This window comes from Grammomys surdaster, unplaced genomic scaffold (assembly GCF_004785775.1).
Source record: "Grammomys surdaster isolate TR1022 unplaced genomic scaffold, NIH_TR_1.0 126185, whole genome shotgun sequence".
Lineage (NCBI taxonomy): Eukaryota > Metazoa > Chordata > Mammalia > Rodentia > Muridae > Grammomys > Grammomys surdaster.
Genome location: NW_021620991.1, coordinates 1,516,104 through 1,539,611, shown reverse-complemented (window position 1 = coordinate 1,539,611; position 23,508 = coordinate 1,516,104). Strand labels below are relative to the sequence as shown.

The 23,508-nt window shown below is 53.0% G+C and overlaps 1 protein-coding gene across 1 annotated transcript in view; it reads right to left on the bottom strand.

Moving 5' to 3' along the window:
* Positions 1–23,508, bottom strand: part of Tp73 (tumor protein p73) — a 59,731-nt gene that overhangs the window by 13,534 nt on the left and 22,689 nt on the right. The window contains exon 4 of the mRNA XM_028757835.1: positions 9,981–10,223. Within this exon, the coding sequence (XP_028613668.1) occupies positions 9,981–10,223 (243 nt within the window). The remainder of the gene's footprint in view (positions 1–9,980; positions 10,224–23,508) is intronic.

The window sequence follows — 23,508 nt, the reverse complement described above, 5'->3', positions numbered from 1 at the left end:
GCAGCCACGCGTGGGCGGGGGGTGGGGGGCGTGCTGGAAGACTCCAGGACATCAAGTCTCTGGGAGACTAGGAAGTTGCCAGCGCTCCCCTTTCTCCGCAGAGCTTACAGGGTCAGTCCTCAGGGTCAGACTCGGTTTCCAGAATGTCATGTGAGGATGCTTCCTCCCTGCTGCCCTCCTCCTGCCTTTCCTTCCCTAGAACCGCTAGATGGATGTGTTTCAACAGATTCCGAGCTGATAAAATCTTATTTATCTTCGGCTGTTGACACAGCGCCGTCCAGACTTGCCTGCGCGGATGCGTGTGTTCCGCGGGGCTTTCAGGAAATACTTTGCCCAACATCGAAGCGGAGCAGACATCCCTCCTGACATGGCTGCTCTCCTGACCCCTCCTCCTTCCCTCTCTCTCCTCCTCCTTCCTCCCCTCCCTCCTCCTCCCTCCCGCCGCAGTCCAAGATGGGCCGGGCATGGCTGGAAGCCCCTAGCCTGGCAGGACGGGTGCAGGGTGGTGGGTGAGAGGGCGGGCGGGGGCGGGCGCGGTACAGGGCTGTTAATTTCCTTGCACCCGCTCCCGGCAGCTGGGTGCCCGGCACAGGCAGGTTTGGGCAGGAGGACAGTGGGAAGGTGATAATAACTTGTCTGTCATTTTCCCGGGACATGTAGTATCTTGCAAACCGCAAATACCGTTAACCAGCTTGGGTGAATCTGTTAGGACAGATTCAGAACGAAAGGCTGTGGTGGGGGCTTTAAAAAAAATACTTTTTCCATAGCCTACTTTTATATAGTTGTGTGTGTGTGTGTGTGTGTGTGTGTGTGTGTGTGTGTGTGTACAAGAGTTTCTGGTCTCTGGGCCTGTGGACCCCTTTGAGAACCAGCTCCAGGGTCACAGGCATTTACTCTTCCTAGGACAGATCCACAGAGCAGGACACAAGTCTGGGAGACTCTGACTGATCTCTCAAATCTGGAGGCACCCAGGTCCACAGCCCCCTGAGTGTGGCTTCCCACCATGTTTTCCTTTCTCTTCAAGAAATGCCTCTGCAGGAGGAGCACCCTACAGATCCCATCATCCAAGGGGAGCACCTACGGATCCCGTCATCCAAGAGGAGGCTCTGAGGCAGCCGCCTTGTGGGCACATCTTGGCCTCTGTTGGCACAATTTACGTTGTTCATTTCCTCCTTCATTCAGGGAGTATCTGAGAGCAGGGGTGAGCTCTTACACTGCTTAGGGAGCCCTGATAGAAAACAGGAATCTAAATCTCAGCCTTCGGGAGGGAATGATGGTCAGGTAACAGTCACCAGACTGGCACCTTCATGCCAGGATGCAGGTTGAGGGCAAGGAGGTATCCATGTTCTATAAATATATCATTGGAGGCCCCATGCTGCAGTGCCTGCCCCACCAAGTGTGCAGGAAGGAGGCTGTTGGTACTCCTCTAAAGAGCAGTGGTCTGGAGAAAGATGAAAAAGGACACTCAGGAGGCAGATGAGAAGCCTGACTGACTGCTCTGTGAGTGGAAGGCCATAGTCTGTTCCCCTACGGAGAGGCAGATCAGGAACTAGCTGGGGCACCCCTCAGGAGCTGGGTAGCCTGCCCCCCCCACCCTTGAGCAAGATCTCAAACAGGCAAGCAAGAGCCATATGGGTACCTTTGTGGCCTGGAAGACAGAGTACACTTTATTGCATTAAGATTGGGAAGTCAGAGGGCCCCAGATCATGGGGTTTGGAGCCTGTTTACCCTCGGCAGGAGCAGAAAACCTTCCAGTAGTTTCTGCCCCAGGTTGGGGAGCTGAGTAGCAGATTGTCACCTATGTGTGAAGGCCTGGTAGTCTCATCTCAGAGAAGGGGAGGGCAGTGGTTTCCAACTTGGGAATGCACAGCTGATGGCTCTGCATAGAGATGAGAGGAAGGACATGGGCCTGGTCTATGCCACTTTCTCTGTAAGATTCTACTCTGACCCTTCACCTGGACATTTTAGGAACTAGAAACTTTGTTTCTAAAAGCTGCCAGCTGAGCTGGGTAGAGCAGTAACCAGAGGTTACATTGTATTTGCTGTACACCTCAGGTTTCTGGTAAAGAGCTCATAAAATCCAGAGAACTGTCAAAGCAACATTGTCTCTTTACATTCTAATGATGGGCTGAGGGCTGAGGGCTGAGGGCTGAGGGCTGAGGGCTGAGGGCTGAGGGCTGAGGGCTGAGGGCTGGGGGCTGGGGGCTGGGGGCTGGGGGCTGGGAGCTGGGGGTTGGGGGCTGGGGGCTGGGGGCTGGGGGCTGAGGGCTGAGGGCTGGGGGCTGAGGGCTGGGGGCTGAGGGCTGAGGACTGAGGGATGCTTCCCTGAGTAGCCCCTGGAAAGATTCAGGCAGTATGTGCAACACCTCAGCCCCAGCCTTTGGGACGGAGTACTGAGGATGAAGGTCAGTTAGGTCCCCAATGTCAGGAGACTAATCATGGTTACACAATGAACTGTCTGTACAAATCCCAAAGGACGGGGCTGGGTCAGCTGGAAGTGTGGAGGTGACTGGAGATGGTGCCCAGGAAGAGCAGAGCCAGAGAGGACTGGGAAAGTCCCATCCTTTCTCCATCTTGTCTCTTACTTCTTACCCAATCCCACCTCGCCCCATGTGTCTCTATGTCTGCCCGGGTGTCTAGACAAGCGGTTTGCAGAGTCCTGTGAGCCACTAGAACAGACTGACAGTCTCAAAGGATAGTGGCCAGAAACATTAAGTTAGGCAGTGGTACCCACAGGGCACAGCCTTGGGGATAGAACCCTCTCCGTGGGAAAGGTATCAGACTAGACCTCCAGGCATCCCAGTCTCCCAACTATCTAGGGCAGCAGTTCTGGACCTGTGTGTCATGATGCCTTTCACAGGGGCCACATACCAGATACCCTGCATATCAGGCATTTACATTATGAGTCATAACAGTAGCAAAATTACAGTTACAAAGTAGCAACAAGGGCCACCACAGCATGAAGAACTGTGTTAAAGGGTCCTAGAGTTAGGAACCACTGCTTTGGAGTTAGATAGTGCTAGCTTGTATCTGATGCTATGACACTGTTGGATTGCCGCAGGGAGGGGTCCCCACACCTTTTGGAGGCCTCACAGAAGTCTTAGAAGAGAGTTCCCGTTTGGTTCTATCCTCTCAAGACATGACACTTCCATCTTTGGCCTTTTGTTTCCATCAGGTCAGAGACCTGAGATCAGGGTCCAGATAGACTGGGTTAGGATAAGAGGATAGTCAGGTGACCAAGGAGAATACAAAGCCAGGAAAGGCAGGCAGCTCTGCTCTGGCACTGTGCTTCTGGAGGATGAGGAAGCTGCCAGGCAGGGGCCTGGCCTGCTCTGGACTTACTGGAGAGTGTCTCCCCTGACATCAAGTCAACAGGGTGGATGGAGGCTCCAGGCAGCTGGTTGGCTGGGTGCAGCTGACCCCCTTTGCTGTATGATGTTCCAACTCCAGAGGTCCACTGTCAGGGGGTTTGGAGACATCCCAAGGAGGCCCTGTCACCTCCCTCACTCCAGTCCTAACTTAGACATCTAATCTTTTTCCAGGACCCAGGACCCATCTGGGGACTTCAGGAAGAGAAGAGTGTAGTCTGAGAACAGTCTATGACCCAGTCCAAAGAACCATAGCCTCACCCTCCCTATGAGTTCAAAGGGGACACTTGCTGCCCTTCTCCCTGACCCAGCCAGGCAGCCTGTTACCGCCAGCCCTGTTTAGCCTCTCCTCTGGCCACCAGCCATCAGCCCCTGGGAGAAGCGCTCCCACTGGTGATTAGGGTTGGGGTGCAGGTCACAGGACTGTCCAGTACAGAACTCACAGCGAGGCTGGTAGCCAGCCTGCTCTGTGCACAGCATGGATCCTCTGTTGGATGTCAGTGGTGAAGTCCCTATCTCATCCCCAGATGCAGCGTCCACAGTCGGGATCAACCTCAGCAGCATGAGGATTGCAAGGGTATCACACGCTACATTCCAGTGCTGACCCTTCTAAACACTGATCTTAGCCAGCTCCTTCTCTAAGGACCTGCGACTTTCCATACAGTCTCAGGGGCTAGAGATTACCAGGAGCCAGGAAGGCAAGGGGTGTGTGTGTGTGTGTGTGTGTGCGTGTGTAGGAGCCAGGGAGGCAAGGTGTGTGTGTGTGTATGTGTATATGTGTGTATATGTGTATGTGTATGTATGTGTGTGTATGTGTGTATGTGTGTGTGAGTGCACTCATGCACATGTGTGTGCTTGTGCATGTGCATGTTTGAAGGATCCATTCCCCAGTGCTGCAGGCAATAGCTCTTTAGAATGCAAGTGGCCACTGAACTTCAGACCCCTTCATTGGAGCTATAGGACAGAGACATTCTGGGGTCGAAATCTCTGATCCTGCACTGAGCAAAGCTCAGCAGAGTAAGAGCCTCTCTGGAACCAGGCCCCAGGACAGAGAAAGGCAAGGCCCTGTTTCACCCTCCCAAGGCTTAGGAGGCCGCCCAGGGTGTTCAGAACACAGGGGTACCATGAGAGCTGATGTATCACAGACAGCTGGTGGAGAGGCAGGTTCACAGGCATGGGATTTGGGTCACTGAATGGTTTCTGCCTTCTCTGCCACACCAGCAATTTTTCCAAAGAGCTTCTCTGCCCTCAAGTGTACCGCACAGCCCGACTTTGAAGCCCGCTATCCGGTCTTGGAGCACCAGGCGTGGCTCACCTTAGCTTCTTGCACTGATCACTGATGGTGGAAGGGTTCCTCCTCACAGCTCTCAAAGCCTAGAATATCCCAACTCTTGTCAGAACCTGGATGTGGCTGTGACCTTTTCCTAGGAGGTCAACAATTCTGGAGTGGCCTCTATGCACCTACAATTAACTTAGCTTCCAAGGTCAGAGTCTGATAAATTTCGAGTGGTTTCCTGATAGCCCACCACCTGGTATGCGAAACTCACTCATCACTCAGCCCTGGATCTCACCTCGAAGTGTTACCTGTCTAGCTTTAGCGAATGACCAACACCCCACACTGGCCTCTCTCCCAGCTGTAAGGTGTTGGTAGAGCTGAGATGCAAGGCAGGGCTCTGTCCAGCAAGACAAACGTCCTATGAATCAACAATAGGAACTGAAGGAGGGGCGTTCCATAGGCCTGGCTGGCCTCTTCATCTTGGAGGCTGGTCACCTCTAAAACATTCTAATCGGAAAGCATTTATGAATCTACCCAGGGAGGATGGTAGGCAGATAGTGTGTCTCTGCCAGTCTGGGTGGATAAAAGCTCTCTGGGTGCTAAGAAGCAAGCCAGGCTCCCCATTTTGGGACAAGCAGGTGAGCCTCTGGGTGTCAGAGCCTACTTACTATTGCTCACAAAGCTCCTAGGGTGCCAGAACTACCCCTAGGGAACTTGGAGCAGTGGGCAGAGTAGTGAGAAAGAGTTTCACAGACTCTTGGGATATGTTGTTGGGGTCACCATCTTGTTTCTGCCCTTTGCTGATGGGTGACCTGTCCTTGACCGCCCTTCGAGTTCCTCATCTGTAAAGCGGGAAAGGAGGCACACATGTGTCTATTGCAGGCTGAGGGATGGCACCTGGGGTCCTGAGATGTCACACTGTATCAGTTGTGAGTACAGGAATTAGAGAGTCTTCTACAACCCCATTGGGATTGGGTCTCTATCCACTCTCCTGTAAAGTTCTCCTCATTGTGGCGTGAGCCAATGTGAGACAGTCTGAGGAAGGGTCAGCTAGGCCTTCCAGGGTCACATCAGTTCTCCTGAGGGGAGAACGGGGGAGTGAACCGGGATCACACTCCCAGTACACACAGCCAACCCTGAACCAGGATCACACCTTGTAGTACACACAGCCAACCCTGAGAAATGGATGATCCTTTGTAACACATGGATCAGAACCTAATCCTCCATTGACTCCCAAACCACAGGATAGAGTCCTGTCATCCAAGGTTCCCTGTCTCCCGTCCTCTGCTAGAACCCTAGAGGTATATGATGTGACCATTCAGCTGGGAAGCATCCTTAGCCTGCCAGTGTCTAGCTGCAGTTGGATCCAGGGGTTCAGAGTCTCCAGGCTAGATTCTGTACCTACTGGGGACCAAAGTCCTTCAGGCCACCAGCGGATGGATAAAGCAGAGACTCATCCCCACCGCAGGTACCCAGCACAGACCAAGCCGGGGCCAGCCTACAAGCAGCCCATCCTCGCCTCCAAAGCTAGACACAATATGAGCAATTGCTATGATTTCTCCATAAGTGCTCTTGTTTCCCCTAATAATTCACGTTTCATCTCCACAATAAACATTGTTAGAACTCTTCTCTGGGCTTTAAATATACATAATTGCTCCCCGTGCCAGTAAAAGGTATTAATTCCATTTATGCATTCCATAAACTTTTAGGATAACGCAATTGATACCACAATCATGTTGGGACACCTCCTCTATTCTTGTGCTTTGCAAACCTCCGAGGGGCTGGAAAGTTTGCTCCAAATCCATTAGTGTTGACTCAGCCCTGTCCTCCCCAGGAATCCCTCACAGAGGCTTTGTGCCTCCCTCCAGGGACTGCTGGGTGGGTGGGTGGGTAGGGGCTCTCTCTCAGGACACACAAGCAGGCAGGCAGGCAGGTAGAGACACAGACAGACAGACAGACAGACACACACACACACACACACACACACACACACACACACACGTTAAAGGCAATTTCACCTGAAGGTCACTTGGGGCCATGTCCAGGCCATCTGTCTATCTGTGATGTTCCCAGGCAGTTAAGCCATTCAGGAACATGTCCTCACTCTTGGGCTCCTCTGCAGCTGCCTCTGTAGTAGATTGGCTGTGTCACAGCCTGCCCTTGGGGTTCTACAGACACTATACCAGACCAGAGTTACCATCCACGCAGGTCCTCTTGCCTAACCACAGAATTCTGTCTCTCAGTGTCTCCAGTATTGAAGACAGTCATCTATCTCAGCAAGGTAAAACCAGTGTGAAGGAGCTGGGCTGCTGCTACATAGCAGCAGGATAACCCCTCTCATCTTGCAGCAGGATAACCCCTCTCATCTTGCTGTTTGAATATGTAAAGAACCTTGTCCTATCTCCTCCTCTGCTGGGGGACTCCTGAGACCAGCTCTCTGCAATTTCATGCCCAGACATAAAGCCCTCTTCTGGCCAGTCCACCTGTCTCTTAGCCTTTCTGAGGAAAGGAACTGTCAGAACCCCAGGCAGCAACCAGGGCGACTAGCCTGTATGCTCACATGCTCGTCCGCATCTGTTAGCATGTACATGCGTGTGCATATGTACACACATGCCTGCATGTTTACCAGTATATGTGGGTACATCTATGTATCCATGAATATAGTTCCCTGAGCATGTTTATGTTTAAATCCTTGTGTGTTCATAAGTGTATACATGCAGGCACTACACACACCTGTGTACCTAGGTGCCCGGGTATATGGGACCTTGTGCATGTGTATATATTCATACATGCAGGGTCACACTCTAAGGGCCCAGACCTCTTATTGCATCTGCACATTTTTAGGCTAAGGGAAGTTGGTCAGAACAAGCAGATCCTCTGGGGTCAGAGAGTCCCACAGTGGTTCAGCAGTGGCGAGCCCAAAGGCCCCATTAACAGCTGTGGTCACTTGGAGGCCAGTGAGAGTGTTTTTGCCAATCTGAGAGGAATGGGGGCAGCAGTCAATATGGAATTGTACTTGAGAAAAATATGAATTATCTATCAGTTACCAACCAGTGGCGTGGCAGGGGACTCTGTGGCAAGTCTGGGCAGCACCCACACAGTTGGACCCCCAGAGCTGAGAGCAGCTGCTGCCAGTCCCTTCTCTCGGCATCAAGAAAAACCCTCGGGTGTCTGCTCTCAGATCGCCAAGGTGCCAAAAATCTCATTATCAATGTTGGTCCCACCTCTGCCCCTGTGTGACAGGGCCGGGAGGGGGCAGGCAATAGCATCTTCCTGCCTGACAGCTCAGCTCTGCTGCCCTGGCATGGGGTGAAGGTTGGGTTGGAAGGCCAAACCTTCCCTGATCTCTGGTATGTCTGGCCGGCCTGAGCAGACTTTCCCCTGGGGACAGTTAGAGCAGGGCAGCAGAAAACAGACCCTCATGGGATACTTGATACCAAACACTTCAGAGGGGATTGCAGAGGAACCAGATGGGAGAAGGAATCCAGTAGAGTGGGCACTGTCTGCCCCTGTCAAAGACCAGTCCTGACCATCTGAGGCACCTGAGCCCACAGGCATGGCAAAGACCGGCCCCATCAACATCCTCAGGCAAGGAAGAGGAAGGGAGGTGACTCCACATACAGCATCATTTCCAGAATCCAGGGGGACTTCCTCCAGACACAACTAGACGTTTATGATAGACAGGACCCCACTTCACTCTAAGACAGGGTTAGGGAATTCATTTGGAAATAGAAGAGCAGCGTAGAGAGCCCCCTGCAACGGAGATAGCCATGTGTCTCCTGGGCTTCCTAGCCTGACCCCAGGTCACTCTTCTTGGGTGGAGGAAGAGTCTGGGTGCCCTTCAATCCCCCAAACTACAGGTAGTACAAAAAAGGAGGCCGTCAGCAGGTAGTTCTACACAAAGGCCAACTTCAGGGGGCCATGTTGGATGGCTTCCTTCACTGCCCCAGGACAGGAATGAGAGCTGTGTACTATACCATTCCTGTCTCATTCAGGTGTACCCTCCTCGACTCACCGCCCTTCAGTCAGCAATAATTTGTGATCAGGGAGAATAGAGCACACGGGCCTACTACAGTGACTCAGGATGAAGCACCACAGGTACCCAGATCCTCTCGGCCCATTGAAGCCCGTCAGAGCTCCAGCAGTTGGGCTGAATCTTCACTTGATGGTGGTCCAGCAGCTGAGGAGACCCACAGAACAGTAGCCAAAAGAAACTCTAGGAGGTCAAGGCCTGAGACCAGAGCCAGTCCTGCTGGACCAATCATCAGTGGCCGCCTACAAGGTCTGGCTCTGTCCAGCTCTTCAGTCTCCAAAGAGAATGTGAGGGCCACAACTGTGGGGCTTAGTTTTTAAAGAAGAGCCTCAGGAGGAGGGAGAGCTCCTTTCGGGAGGGGAGTGAGATAGAGCTTCCACTGCAATGGACTTCTGCATCTCCAGCTGCTCCCTGGAGAGAGTGGATGGATGACTCAGTATCCCTCAGTGCACCTCCTACTATCCCAGGTTCAGGGTTCCCTGTCCTTAGCTTTAGCTGGGAGCCCAGAAAGCCCTGGGACTTCCCTTCCTACCCAATGCCCTGTGTGCCCAGACCAGCATCCTTAAGTCTCGGTCTGCTCCTCCTGCAGCCCCATTTTCCACAGAGAGCTAGGATGCTCAGTGGGGAAGAACACTCATAGCCTTGTGTCCCCAGCCCAGCTCTACTCACTCGAGCAAGCTGCTTTCCCTTCTCATACCTCAGCTTCCCTAACTGTGCAATGGGCACAGACTCCACCTTGGGCAAGTCAAGGCATTAGCCGCCTGCCCAACTCTCAGCAAATGTACAGGTGGGACTTTGTCAACATCAGCTAATCCCAACCATAGGCCAAGCTGATCCTAGAGGCACCAGGGAAAGGACCAGAGCCCTCAGCACATGGAGATCGGGTCCCAAACCAATACACAGAGAGATATGAAGGTAGAGCACAAATCCACAACCAGCAAACGGCCACACTACGAGGGCCCCTGTGGGCTCTCAATGTTGCCAGCAGAGGTGCAGGACCAGACCAATTTCAAGGCACTGAGCACAGAAAACCAGCCACACTCTCACTGTGGATCTCACTGGCGCCAACACTCCCGACCTCTCCGGACCGAGTGGGAGCCTGGCTGACTCTGGCCACAAGTCCGAGGGGTGGCCACACCCACACTGCCCAGCCCCAGGACCCGCCCCCTGCTCGATGCACCTCCTGGTTCTGGCCAGGTGGAAACCCCGTGTGGACAGCCTGTGTGCTCAGTCAGACCTCAGTACCGGGGACCGTGGCGTTCTACCCTGCTGCCCTCCCTTCGCTGGCAACACGGCTACTCACTGTCCAGGTGGCCGATTTGGCTGTGCTCGACTGCTGGAAGGTGACCTCGAAGTGGTGGGGGCCAGGGTAGTCGGTGTTGGAAGGGATGACAGGCGCTGGAGACATGGTGTCAAAGGTGGAACTGGGTTGCGCGTAGGGCGAGTGGGTGGGTGCGCTGGCGGCGTGCTCCGGGGTGTAGGGGCTGGCAGGGGCCGCGCGGCTGCCCATCTGGTCCATGGCGCTGCTGAGCAAATTGAACTGGGCCTGGCAAGGAAGGGGGAGGAGGGAGGGGAGAAACAAGGGCTAAGGTGGAAGCCCCAGCTACAGCTTCTGTCCCATTGGGGAGGTGTCTTGTTACAGGAGCCTTAAAGGGCCAGCCGGCTCCAAGTCATCCCAAATATTTCCTGGGGCCCCCACCCCACCCCAACAGGCCACTACTTGTGTTGGGATAAACGCATATTCACCTCTCTTGCCTGCCCCTCTCCGTCCGCCTCCCGGGTGCCAGGGCTTCTGGGGATCCACCCAGCTGCCAGCAAGGTGAATTGGGGCTTTGCACACCTACCTGGAAGGGAGCTGTTTGGATGGGAAAGTTCCCAGACCAAGACCCCTGTGGGCTCCACTGTGTTCCCAGGTCAGCCCAGAGGCTGGAGTGCTCATATAGACCTGAGAGCCTGGATCCTGGCTGCAGGGGTGGGCTGGGAGTACACCAGGTTTTGGAGCACGGGAGCCCTGGAAGGCCAGATGTGGTTCCTAGATACAGCCCAGCCCTCTAAGTGCTGGACTCAGCTGAGGCTGCTCAGTCCCCAGAGATCCCAGTGACCACTTCCAAAGGAATTTGTTTAAGCTGTTGGCTTTATCTTCATTATAAAGACTTCCCCAGTCCTCCAGGGTTGGCAGCTCCTCCAAGCACCCCTGCTGGTTCTCAGGCTAGCCCAGGCAGCCCAGCCCTAACCCTAAATCGTGTATTCAGTGAACCTGAGCTCTGTGAACCCCCTTTCTCCGTCCTTGGGACCCAAGGACAGGTCAGTCCGCCCTAGGAGCTTTAAGGAAGTCTCACCTTTCTGCCTTCGGTATTTCAACAAATTATCAATGGGAGGACTACCCAGTCCACACACCCAAAGGCTGACGCTGGCCAGAACAGGTCCCTAACTGTCGATGCTCAACTGATCCTCTCTGCACCAACGCACCTTCCCAAAAGCTCAGACGGACCCCTGCAGGACTGAGGTGGGCACTGTCTTTGTTCCCACATCACAGAGGAGGGGCCCAAAGATGTGAGGCAGGAATGAGCAGCTCTAACTGACCAGCAATCTATCGGAGACTAAAGGCAAGGAAGCGTGATCACAGCCCTTTACCCCTCTTCAGAGAAGCCTCAGAACCTCAGCCCACCAGCCTGCCTCCTCTAAGTCCCAGAACAGGAAGTGTTCGAAGACAACAAGGGAGGTCAAGGCCTGGGGTGGACACTGCTCCACACCACAGGTCTCTCTTCTCATGGGGACCTTGTGCTTGGCCCCTCCTGTGCCTCAGTCCAAGATGGTTACAGGAAGTAGCCAGAGAAGACAAGGCCTCAGTGGTCGGTCCACTGTGAATCCTCGACAGGAATTTTGGGGTCAGGTCAGAGTCAAGGAAGCTGATACAGAAGGAAGGGTCCTACTAAGGACCACCCAGCAGAAGGAAGAGCAGTTCAGGAGACAGTGGAAGCTGAGCAGGAAAAGGGTAAGTAACAGTCTAGTTTGTTGGTTTGTTTGTTTTAAAAACAATGTTCTGCCTGCATGTCTGCCAACAGGCCAGAAGAGGGCGCCAGATCCCATTACAGATGGTTATAAACCATGATGTGGTTGCTGGGAATTGAACTCAGGACCTTTGGAAGAGCATTCAGTGCTCTTAACCTCTGAGCCACCTCTCCAGCCCTAGTTGTTTCTTTTTTTTTTTTTAAGATTTATTTTTTATTTATGTGTGTCGGCGTTTGCCCAGGTGCGTGTATGCTCAGCACAGGCGTGTCCCGTGCAGAAGCCGTCCAGAAAGATGTACGAGGATTTGAAGAAATGAAGGTAATCTAAACTTGTGTCTAACTATCCGAGTTCAAAACAACAGGCCTAAAGAAATGGAAGTTTCCCTTCAAGAATCTCATTCTTGGAGAAGGAAAAGGTCCCTAGAGGGGAGTTTGTCTCTCAGAAAGAGAATCTCATTCTTGGAGAAGGAAAGGGTCCCTAGAGGGGAGTTTGTCTCTCAGAAAGAGACTTCACATAGTTCTAACGACTTGTCCCCACTGAGACTTATCACCAGTGGGTTGCCCCACACCTTGACTCGGTGTTAGATGAGCAACTTCTTGATCCTCTGCTTAAGTTCCTTTCTCCCTTTGGACCCTGAAGCCAAGCTTGACTTGCTATCTTTGTCCCATTTCCTAATATGGCATTTAGCTTACTAAAGTATGGGTGGTCAAATCTGGCTCAGGACACAGGGTGTGACCTCCGAGTTCAGTTACAGAGAGAGTATCAGATTACCTGGATCTGGAGTTATAGGTGGTTGTGAGCTGCTGTGTGTGTGGGTGCTAGGAACCAAACCTGTGTCCTCTGTAAAGGCAGTAAATGCACTTAACCACTGAGCCATCTCTCTAACCCCAAGTTCTGGCTCATGCCACTACTGTGACCTTTGCACTCTGAGTCTCTGAAAATTAGGCAGAGATTTCCTTGGAGACTCCAGCTCTGGGACACTGGGGCAGCTCAGACTCACCTTCTCCCCAATATGCAGGGCTCTACTTTACTTGGGTGGATAGCCTTGTCAAGGGGACCAAAGTTTCTCTACTATAAAATTATCCCCCCCACAGAGGGGCTGGGTCTGTAGGACAGAGTTCGACCCCTGAATCCTTCACCTAGTCTTTCCCACACCTTCCCAACTTCCTCTGCCACAGGACACCTGCCTCATCTACCTACCACTACCCCAGAGAAGTAGGCAAACAAGTTAGAAAGACCACTGGCCACAGGGTTGTGATAACATAGCAACAGTGTGGATGAAATTCAGGACCTTGTTCTGAGCAGACACACAGTGTGACTTTACAGAGTCATAGGCAAACACTCAGAACCGGCGAATACAGAGAGGCAGAAGCCAGACAGAGAGGAGGCACAAGGTTGCCAGGCTTCACATCAAGAATGGAGGGACTCAGGATTTCTCTCTGGTGAGGTAGAATGCTCTAGAAGTGATGCTTACATACAATTGTTCAGGCAAAAACTGCCAGGTGCTACATTTCGTTATTTACTTGCTTGTTTTATTTATTTTTAGTTTTTGAGACATGGTCTCATGTAGCCCAGGCTATCCTGGAGTTTATCCTACAGGAAGCTGACCTTGAACTCCTTCCTCATCCTCCTTCCGATGCCTCATGAGCTCTGGGATTACAGGCAGGCACCAGGGAACTCGCTTTGTACAGTGTTGAGAATTGAACCCATAGCCTTGTACACTCTAGGCAAAAAGCACTCTGCCATCCGAGTTATAACCCCTACCAGACTGTACGTTTTAAGCGAGAAGACTGTGTACCCTGTGAATTACACCTTAATAACGCTGTCTAAAACAAGAAGGCACCTGGTCTTTACCTCTCCCAGCACAAGGCCATTCAAAGGAAGCGTGGGATGTGACAGCTGCCCCTCTTCAGAAAGAGGCAGGTCACAACCCTCCCACTCTGTGGGGTATCTAGGCTGAGGAGACCCCACCACACCCCAAGATCTGCCAACAGACTCCTGGTAGGAAGGTCACTTCTCCTGCTGATGTAGGCATTTGAGTGACATAAAGACAGAACTCCAGTTGGCCCAGTACAGCCCCCCACTCAAGCACCTCCATTCTCAGAATCCTCCCACAGGACACTGACCACAGTCCAAGCTCCTAGTGGAAGCCTCTACTTTGGTCTTGTCACAGTCACTGCTGAGCTCAGAGGGCTAGCTCCGGCTACAGCAGCTGGAGGAGCACCTGCATGCTGTTGGCCTTGATCTGTCATAATGATCTCCTCTGGAAGTCATCGCTCCTACACCCCGACTGACCTGTGAGTCTGTGAGGAAACACACAGTCCTGTAGGTTGGACTACAGGGTTTGGCTACAAAGGGTTTGAGCGTGTAAAGAAGAGAATCCCAATCTCAAGGATCTACGCACACTGCCATCACTGCCATTGACCCTACGTTGCAGGAGTAAATTATTGATTGCGCTCACCAGTTTCTTTCTTGTTCTGTTTTCCAGTACTGGGGATTGAACCCAGAATTCATGCACACCAGGCAAACACTCCTCTACTGAGCCACAGCTCTGACGCTCTTTTCACTGTGTGAAAGCAGCTACTGACATTCAGAATTCCGTACATAGTTCCCCTTCTACACGCGACCCTCAGGGTTCACGAGAGACCAGGCCCAGGAACCCCACAGACACCTTAAATAAAGCCCTTTATAGACAATGGCATAGAATTTATTCAGAGCCTGCAAGACTTCTCTGAGCTGGCACACAAAACCTAACCCACTGCAGATGCTGTGTAGCCATTAGAACACGCTGCTTAAGGGATGAAGGGAATCATGTCTGTACATGTTTAGTATAAATGCATTTTTTCCCAAATGTTTTCGGATTCCTACTCATTAGAATTTGAAGACGCAGAACCTACAGAGACGGGTCCCCACAGACATCGGGATCCTGAAGATACAAAGGATTTAGCAGACTCAGGCAATCCCACAGACAGACAGATGACTCTATAGACACAGGATCCCACCCACTGCGTTCCCTGAGCGGTGCCGACCTGGACCACATGATCCCCGTTCAGAATGGTTGCTCAAGGCGTTTTCTTTCAGAACAAAGTGGCAGAGGAATGAATGAGTGAGTGAATGAAGGAGTGAACAAAGAAATGAATGAGTGAGTGAATAAGCAAATGAATGAATGAATGAGTGAACAAATGAATGAGGGACTGAATGAGTGAGTGAACAAATGAATAAGTGAACAAATCAATGAATGAATGAGTGAATGAATGGATGAATGAATGAACAAATGAATGAATGGCTGAATGTACAACAATGTGATAAGTCTGATGATGGACGGCTTCACATCTAAGCGATAGTCAGGAAGGCCGCTCGCTCTGGTGCGGCTGTCTAGGAATGAGGATAGAAGCGCCACGACTCTATCTCATGTTTCCTGTCTTCCAGGGATCCCGAACCTGGTTACATTGTTTCAGATTCAGGATGGAGCTGCAGGGCCACCTCCTTCCTCCAACCCCCGGTTCTTTGTCTTCCCAGCAAAGGGCTTTGGAAGAAGTCATGACATCTGCAGGAGGCAGCAGCAGCCCCTCCATGCCCAATCCCCGTCATCCCTGATGGGCATGGAGCCCTGCCTCTCTTGCTCAGAAGCAGGGTGCAGGCCCACGGCAGCAAGGTTCATATTTTAACTTGTCTGCATTCTTCAATGATTGGAGATTGGTGCCAAGGACTTAGTCATTGAACCAAAAGGAACAGCGATAGCATCTGTAGGAGCTTATGCAGGAGGGACCAGGCGCTTCGAGAAGGCAGGCCAACCTCAACACCGGGGTGCAGAACCTGGCTGGCGTGGTGATCCTGAGACCCTCAGAAAAGCAGGCATCTGAAGACCTCCATGGTGGGGAACACTGAGCTGCCCAGTAGAGCAGTCTGTCCCCTTGTCTAGTGAATGCTGGCTCTTCTGTGCCTGCTCTTTTCTTACATTCCCAGTGACATCTCCCACTCGCTCACGGTCTGGTCTTGGTGTCTACCATGCCTCCCAAAGATGGCAAAGACCCCACTGACTGGAGAGTATAAGAGACGTTCCTTCTGCACAGGGTTCCCTCCTGAGGCTCACAGGAAGAAAACTATTTCCTCATTGCTAGTCGGCGGGGCTCAGCCCGGCCCCCCACTTCTGCCTCTGGTCATGCTATTGAAATGAGGAGCTGTGTCAGAGAGACCTAAGCAGGTCTACACAGAAGCCCAGGGGTCCCCCCAGACCTAGAGGCCCCCAGAAAGCCCAGACAAGACCCACTTGGCCTCAGGGAAGAACCTGGGCAAACCTAAACTTTTTTTGGTTTGTTTTGCTTTCAATGAGAACTCCAAGATAGTGGGCTGATTAGGGCATGCCCGGCCTACGGCGGCACACATGTGCCTACACTTGCAAGTGAAGTGTCTGGGCGTGACCTGAAGAGGCCCTGAGGAATGAGAGAGTCATGGAGCCAGAGGGTGGCTTTTCCTCCAGTGTCCAGGGCACTGCTGGACCAGCCTTCCTGAGAAAAGCCAACATCAGAGTGTGGGACAATAGTTCTTATGAGGATGAGGGTTTGAGAACACATCACCAGGTCTCTGTGTTGCTCACTAGACTTTGTCCGGAGGGCCTGGGATCATCTGGCAAACCCCAGGGCACTTGAGGGTAAGACCTGTCCTGGGCTCTGGCTGATGGGGTCCCTGCAAGTCCCACCTTCTACAGAGAAGGTCAGGTTCTCTTATTCCTTTAGTCTCTTAAGCCACTTCTTGATCCCTACAGATAGCTCTGCTGGGAGCCTACCAGGCACCTCCACTGGAAACAGCCTCTGATGCCTCTACTCTCTTTCCTTAGGCTCAGACTTTAGTATTCACACCTTGTCTCCCTCGGTCTCTTCATAGCCTGGGGTGACAGCAGGCTGGTGACCTCGCCCCTATAGCAGAGGCTCATGGAGCATAGAACACCCACAATGGATCTTTTAGCTCCCCAAGCTCCTGCTGGAAGGCAGTTGAGTTTCTTGTCTACCCTGAGCATCGAGAGACATGGATGATGCTGTTCCAACCCTCCAGCATTCTCTCTTGGCTGAGCTAGGTTGATAGATGAATCCAGGGTGAGCCCTGTGTCCTGGCAGGGAGGCAAGTAGTGGGAGCAGGAGAGGAATGGGGTATGGTTCTGCATCCCTGGGCCTCCATTTTCTCTTCTGCATAATGGGAATGAAACCCATACATAGCTTGTAGCATGGTTGTGGGGGTGAAAGTCTGGAAGCAAGAAACCCATGGCTGTTCTTCAGAAGGAACAACCCTGCTTCAATCACCAGGACGCCAGAATCCAAGAGTTCTGTCACCTTGTCCTGACGCATCCGCACCAGCCCACTAACACAAGGCTCAGTGAGGAAGGGACAGAGGCCATCTGCCCACAGAGAGCAAGGCTGTCTCCAAAGGCTGAACTCCAGAGGCAGCTGAGCAGGGCCACCAAGCCGGGGACAGGAGAGACAGCAGCCGGGGTCTCACTCTTGGATGTGTACTGGTTGTATTAACACATGGCGTGGCAATGGATGCTCAGAAGCTCATGGCAGAGCGAAACAGACCCTGAATTACCCACACAGACCTAACCACTGTCAGACAGGCTCTTCAATGCCGGAGTGAGGGCAGGGCCTCTCCCCTCCATCCTCCTCTCCATCTCTCCATCACCCTTCCTGACCAGACAAGGAAGCTCTTGCCTTCCTGCCCTCACATGTACAAGTTGGATGCTGTGTGATTTTACCCCTCATCGATCTGTTCTTATACATAGACGGAAAATGAACATCCTTTTAAAGATTGGGAGCGGGCTCCTCCCTCACAGGCTCCTTTCTGACTTCAGCAACCGTGGTGGCCTTTGCCGTAGCCCAGGACACCAAGATGGACCACAGAGGTGGACTGGCTGGCTGCACCCGGCGCTTAGCAACCAAGGGCACGTTACATCCAATTCTCCAGAGAGGTGGTTATTCCCTCTAATAAAAACAGTGATGGAAAAGCCTGCCTGTCAAACGTGTCGGCTGTCACGTTTAAATGGGAAGGCCCAGGGGTGTAGGCTGACCTCGCTGTGCATCTCCACAGTAGGAGATCAGCCTGCTGAAGCACCCTACCTCCTGAAGCTGCCCCAGTACTCTGGGCTTCACTTCCAACTTATCCGTGTTATCTCCTGTCTCCCCTGCCTGCTTCACACAGAACCTTTCCCGTGGCTCCTCTGCCTCAGTTTACACTGAGGTGATTTGGGGTGATGCTGATGAGGAACTCAGAAGTCAGTGCACACAGAGAAATGAGAACAGGTCATGGTAGCACACAGGGCCTCAAGCATGTTGGATACTGACTGGGCGCTGCTCTCTCAGAGAGACATAGACCCTTGGCTCTGCCACTGTTGTGCTTCTAAGAAGCCACACAGAAGCCTCCAGATCTCCCCAGCCACTAAGAACTAAAGTCCACTCTCCACAGTGACCGATCAGTCCCTGATCCACAACCATCAGCCAGGGGCTCGTCTGCCCAGTGGGCAGGGGTCACTCAGCATCTCCATACCCTGGATTCACCCCTTTCGGAAGGAGAACTTCTGTGTGCTGGCGCCATGCTGAGCCCACAGCTGCTCTGACAGCCTTCCTGGTCCAGCCAATTCTCAGCCAGGCTCACATGGAGGATGTTAGGGTCCCACGTACACAGCAGGGGGCCACTCCAGCAGAGCAGAGTTCCCATCCTGCTCCCTGATGTACACAGAGGGAACATGGTTTCATAGACCTCACAGAACAACTGGAGAGTCTGGAGCACAAACCCACCCAAATCCAGTGACCTCAGTGGGAGAGGGCCTTGCCTAGGCTACTTTCCTCACACTCTTCCTCCCTTTCTTCCTGCCTTCTTTCCATCACTTCCCCCTCACCTTTCTTCCTGTCTTCTTTCCTTCCCTCCCTCCCTCTCTCCTTCCTTTCCTCTCTTCCTTCCTCTCCTCTCCATCCTTCCCTCCCTCTTCTTCCTCCCTCTCTCCCTTCCTCCCTCCTCCCCTTTCTTTCCTCCCTTCTATCTGAAAATCTTCCTGGCCTCGGCAAGTCCCCTTCCTGTGGATGTCAGGGCAATTGTGGCCCACCCTGGCTTTCTCGCAGAAGCAGCTGGGGTAGGAACTGGAGAAAAGAGCTAGCTTCCAGGCTGTCATCATATGCTGGGGCCTCTCAGGCTCTATTCCTGGGCAGCCTCTATTCCTTTATGTGCCAATGTCACTTCCTTGATTCAAGGCCCAGCCCCTGGGCACATGCTTTGCTGCCCCATGGCCTTTACCACTCCTTTACTAGGGCAGTAACTCTGGGTAGGGGTCAAGAGGCATTCACCAGTCCAGCACAGGTATGAGTGACATGGCCTTGTGACCACATCTGTTTCCAGGGAGTCTTGGTGTTCTGCAGGAATGGCTCACCTAGAGCCCCCTTTCTCCACACTGTGACAAATGTCACTCATTTAGCTCTGAGCCCAGTACTGAGGGATGAGGAGTCAGGGTCCTCCTGCTTCCAAAACACCAGCCAAAGCTGTGTGGATTCTTCTAAGGGTAAAGAGGCTTCTGGAACTGCGGTCTTCCCCCGAAGGCATGTCTGAGCCTGGGTTCAGGTTGCCTGGGGTTAATGACTGACAGCCCCCTGGCCCTGTGGAGACAGCCATGTCTCCCGCCTGTGTGCTAGCTGGAGACCTCCATCCTGATGGTGTTTCCCACAGCCTCCCCGAGCCTATGATTAAACGGATGGAAATGTCAACAAGACACGACTTGCGCATGGGGGGGACTGCTGACTCCCTAGAGGTATGCGCACAGCACCCTCCTTTTGCCCGCTGAGGCAGGGCCTTGCCCGGTCCCATGCCAGGGCCATGTGGAACTTTCCACACATCAAACTCTGGGAAACGTGCCCCCAGAAGCTCCACTGGGCTGCTAGGCGTGTGTCTGCAAGACCCGCTGTGTATCCCAGGCCACCCCTCACCAGCATAGCCTGAAACGGGGCATCACAGAGCAGAGCCTTCCAGGGGGTCTCTAGGCTGCTCCCCCATCTCTTTGGCACTGTCTACCAGCTGCAGTGATTCACAGGAATTTTTATATGGCAGAGTGTACCCCAACAGCAAAGGCGAGGTGTCTCTCTGAGAGGACAGAAGGGGGTTATGGCTATACCAGCACCTCTCCCTGGCACACTCTTGTAGTCTGAAGCCCAGCATTGGCGTCCATTCGTCCCCCTACTGCCTTTCTGTCCATCTGTTCCATTCATGGGACAGTCAGTGGGGACCTCCCAAGTTCTTCCTAGATATCAGGTCAGCGTGGAACAAAGAACGAACAGCTAAGCTGAGAAATTAGATTGTGATGAATAAGACGTTCAGTAAGAGTGACGTGGGCCCACATGTGTCACCCTGCCACCGCGGCGACTCATAGCGAGGCTTTGACATTATCTTGGGACCCCTATGGAGAAGGCACTCCAGTATAAGCTGGGGAATGGGCCGTGGAAGGTGAGGACAGAGACTGCCCACATATCCAGGGTATCAGCTGGCTCAGTTTGGCTCCTGACATCTCTTGGCAGGGGCTTCTGAGCTCTGCCCTCCTAGTACAGTAACGAGCTATCCAGCTAACCAGCATTCAAGCTCGGGTCTCCAGGACGTAAGGAAGAGGACACTGCCTATTAAAGAGGCAGAAGCAGGTGTCCAGGAAGGGCGGGGCTCTGGGAAAGGTAAGGGATGCTATGGTTTCTAATCTGTAGGTCTTGTGGGATTTGGTGTGGTCCTAGGTGAGGTGACAGGGAAAGGACCCTGGCCAGAGCAAGTGCATGGGTGGTGGGTACAGCAGAAGAGGTGAGAGAACATAACTTCTGGGTTCACCAGAGAGGGTTATAGGCTAGCTGTGCACGGTCCCCTTGCTTGGTGGCGGAGGACAGCTGACAGTGGGTCTGTGCACGTCTGAGCACTAAGTAGGCAGCTTTGAGGCCCTTGGCTCTGGCCACTCCCACCCATGCACCTGTCCATCACACCACCCTCCCACCTGTCTCCCACACCTGCATGCCCGTCTGCCCACTCCCACCTATGACCCTGTCCACCACACCACCCTGCCCACCTGCCTCCCACACCTGCATGCCCACCTGCCCACTCCCACCCACATGCTCAGGCTCTTTGCCTACCTCCCACACAGAAGAACCCTGCAGCCTTTCTGATCACTACCACAGGCCTTCTAAGGCAACTGTGGCCTTGTCCTCTTGCCTTGTCTTGGTCCTCTGGAGGTCCCTGCAAATCCTATCTCACATCTGACCATTTCCACAGATGCCCCGGCCTAGCCACCAGAGGGTTAGATCTCTCTTCCTTCTTTTATTCATGAGCTCCACACTCTGTCTCCAGCTGGTACCTGCTGGCCACCCTCTCTACCTCATCTGCTCACCTGCTGAAGCCCCCCAAACACTGCATGGCTGCACTGCCATGCCCAATCTCACTTCTCGGCCCCCTGCAGTAATTCCCCATCACAGCTGAAAGCCGTTGAGGTCACTTGTACACACTCCTTTCCTGACATCCAGCCAGTCAGCAAGTGCAGTGCAGAAGCTCCAGCAGCTCTTTCCCCACCCCTCACCTGCCCTGGGTGCTGGTGGCCAGCACCTGGACCGCATCCCTTCTCCCAGCCTCGGCCCTGCCCCCATGTGGTCAGTTCCCAGCACTGCATCAGGCTTTTTCTAGAACCTAGGCCAGCTCCACCCCTCTGCCCTATAGTTTTTTCCTGTTACACTGGCTATCTTTTCCTACCTTGGGCTACCCCCTTGGGCTCCTCCCATTCAGAAACCATGCTTTCTGCAGGAGCACAGGGAAGTCTGCTCCAGACACAGCGGACTCCAGACCTGGGTTGTACATGCACTTCTATGCTGCCTTACACAAGAGTATGAGGCACTCATGCACCGCTGTATACTGATATGTGCCGTGCTGTGTGCTTGTGTGTGCATGTGTGATGTGTTTGTGTTCATATGCATGTATGTTTGTGTGTGCATGTGTGTGTGAGAGAGAGAATGTATGTGAGTGTGTGTATATGTGTGTGCATGTGTGTGTGCATGTGTGTGTGACTGTGTGCGTGCGTGTATGTATGTGTGTGTGCGTGTGTGCATGCATGCATGCGTGCGTGCATGCATGCGTGTGTGTGTGTGTGTGTGTGTGCATGCGTGTGTGACTGTGTGCGTGTGTGTGTGTATGTGTGTGTGTGCATGTGTGTGTGATTGTGTGCGTGCATGCATGCGTGTGTGTGTGTGTGTATGTGTGTGTGCATGTGTGTGTGACTGTGTGCCTGCGTGTATGTATGTGTGTGTGCGTGTGTGCATGCATGCATGCGTGCGTGTGTGACTGTGTGCATGTGTGTGTATGTGTGTGTGCATGTGTGTGTGACTGTGTGCGTGCGTGTGTGTATGTGTGTATGTATGTTGGGCTGGGGGTCAAGGGATGAGAGGACAACCAGGTTTACCAGTCCTGCAACCATGATGTTGGTTCTGCAGAGAGAGAGCTGACCCCCAGTCCGCACGAAGACACCCACACTTGCCTCCTGGGAGGCTCTCACTTCTCTCTCTCTCTCTCTCTCTCTCTCTCTCTCTCTCTCTCTCTCTCCCCCCCATCTGTGTTTGTGTGTGTTGTGTACATGCAGGAGAACTGGAAGCTGATGAAGACGCTAAGAATCTGGGGTCAGGAGACAGTGCCAGTACCAACCTCTCCCAGTTCATCTCATCCTATCATAGCAGGACCAGCTCCTGTGGCCTCAACTCCTTCCAGCTCTGTAAATGGGCTCACTGTGTGTGCAGGAGGACCGAGCCAATCCCGCATTGCCTTCAGGGCTGGACTTCAGCTGTAGGTCATCACTTGGCCAAAGACTCTTTAGTCCTCAGAGAGAGAAGGGAAGGTGGGAGGCTGGGAGACAGGAGGAAGAGGACATACCAAGTTCTCTCGGTCAGCTTTTCTGTACCTCCACTGACATGTAAAGGGCTGGCATAGTCATGGCCAGAGGCCATGCGACCTCACAGCTCATCTCTGTGGCCTGAGCAGGCATGAGAGTTAGTTACTACTACCCTGATTACAGAGAAGGAAACTGTCTCGCCCATGGCCTCACTCCCCCAAAGCCATAGCTAGTGGGCACAAGAGGTAAAGCCTGAAACTATACACTGAGGCCCCCAACCATGATGAGGTATACTTATGAGAAAATCCATCCAGGGATAAGGCAGCATCCTGAAAATCAGTCCAGTCTCCAAGGATAGCTCTTGCCTGTGGGCTCCCGAGTGACTGCTGGAAGTTATAGGGACAACAGAAGCAGATGGTGGGGAGGGACACTCGGGCAAGGGCTTGGTCCACATTGGATTCAACACTGAGTGAAGGGTTACTCTCTCCTACATGATTCTCTCACAAAGAAATGAGGAGTCCGAGTCACCCGCCCAGTTAGGATGATGGCTCAGCCCAGTCCCCAGAGGAAGAAGCCTGGAGCCCCAGCAAATCCTAAGCTGTGCTGCTACACTGGGCGGAATGCATAGGAAGCACACGGTGCTGTCCTGAAGCAGTAAGGAGAAAATCACAGAGCCTGTACTCTAAAGGAACAACAGGGGCTGGGGAGATGGCTCGGTCAGTAACGTGCGTGCCACAAAAGAATAAGGACCTGCATTTTATCCAAGGACCCCTGCAACGGGCCAGACATGGCTACGTGTGCTTGTAATTCTAGTGTTGGGAGGCAGATATAGACAGACAGACAGCTCAGTCTAGTGTACCCAGCACACAGTATACCCCAGGTACAGGTGAGAGATGCAAAATACAAGGACAGTGCCTGTGGAGTGATACCCTAAGTTCACCTCTAG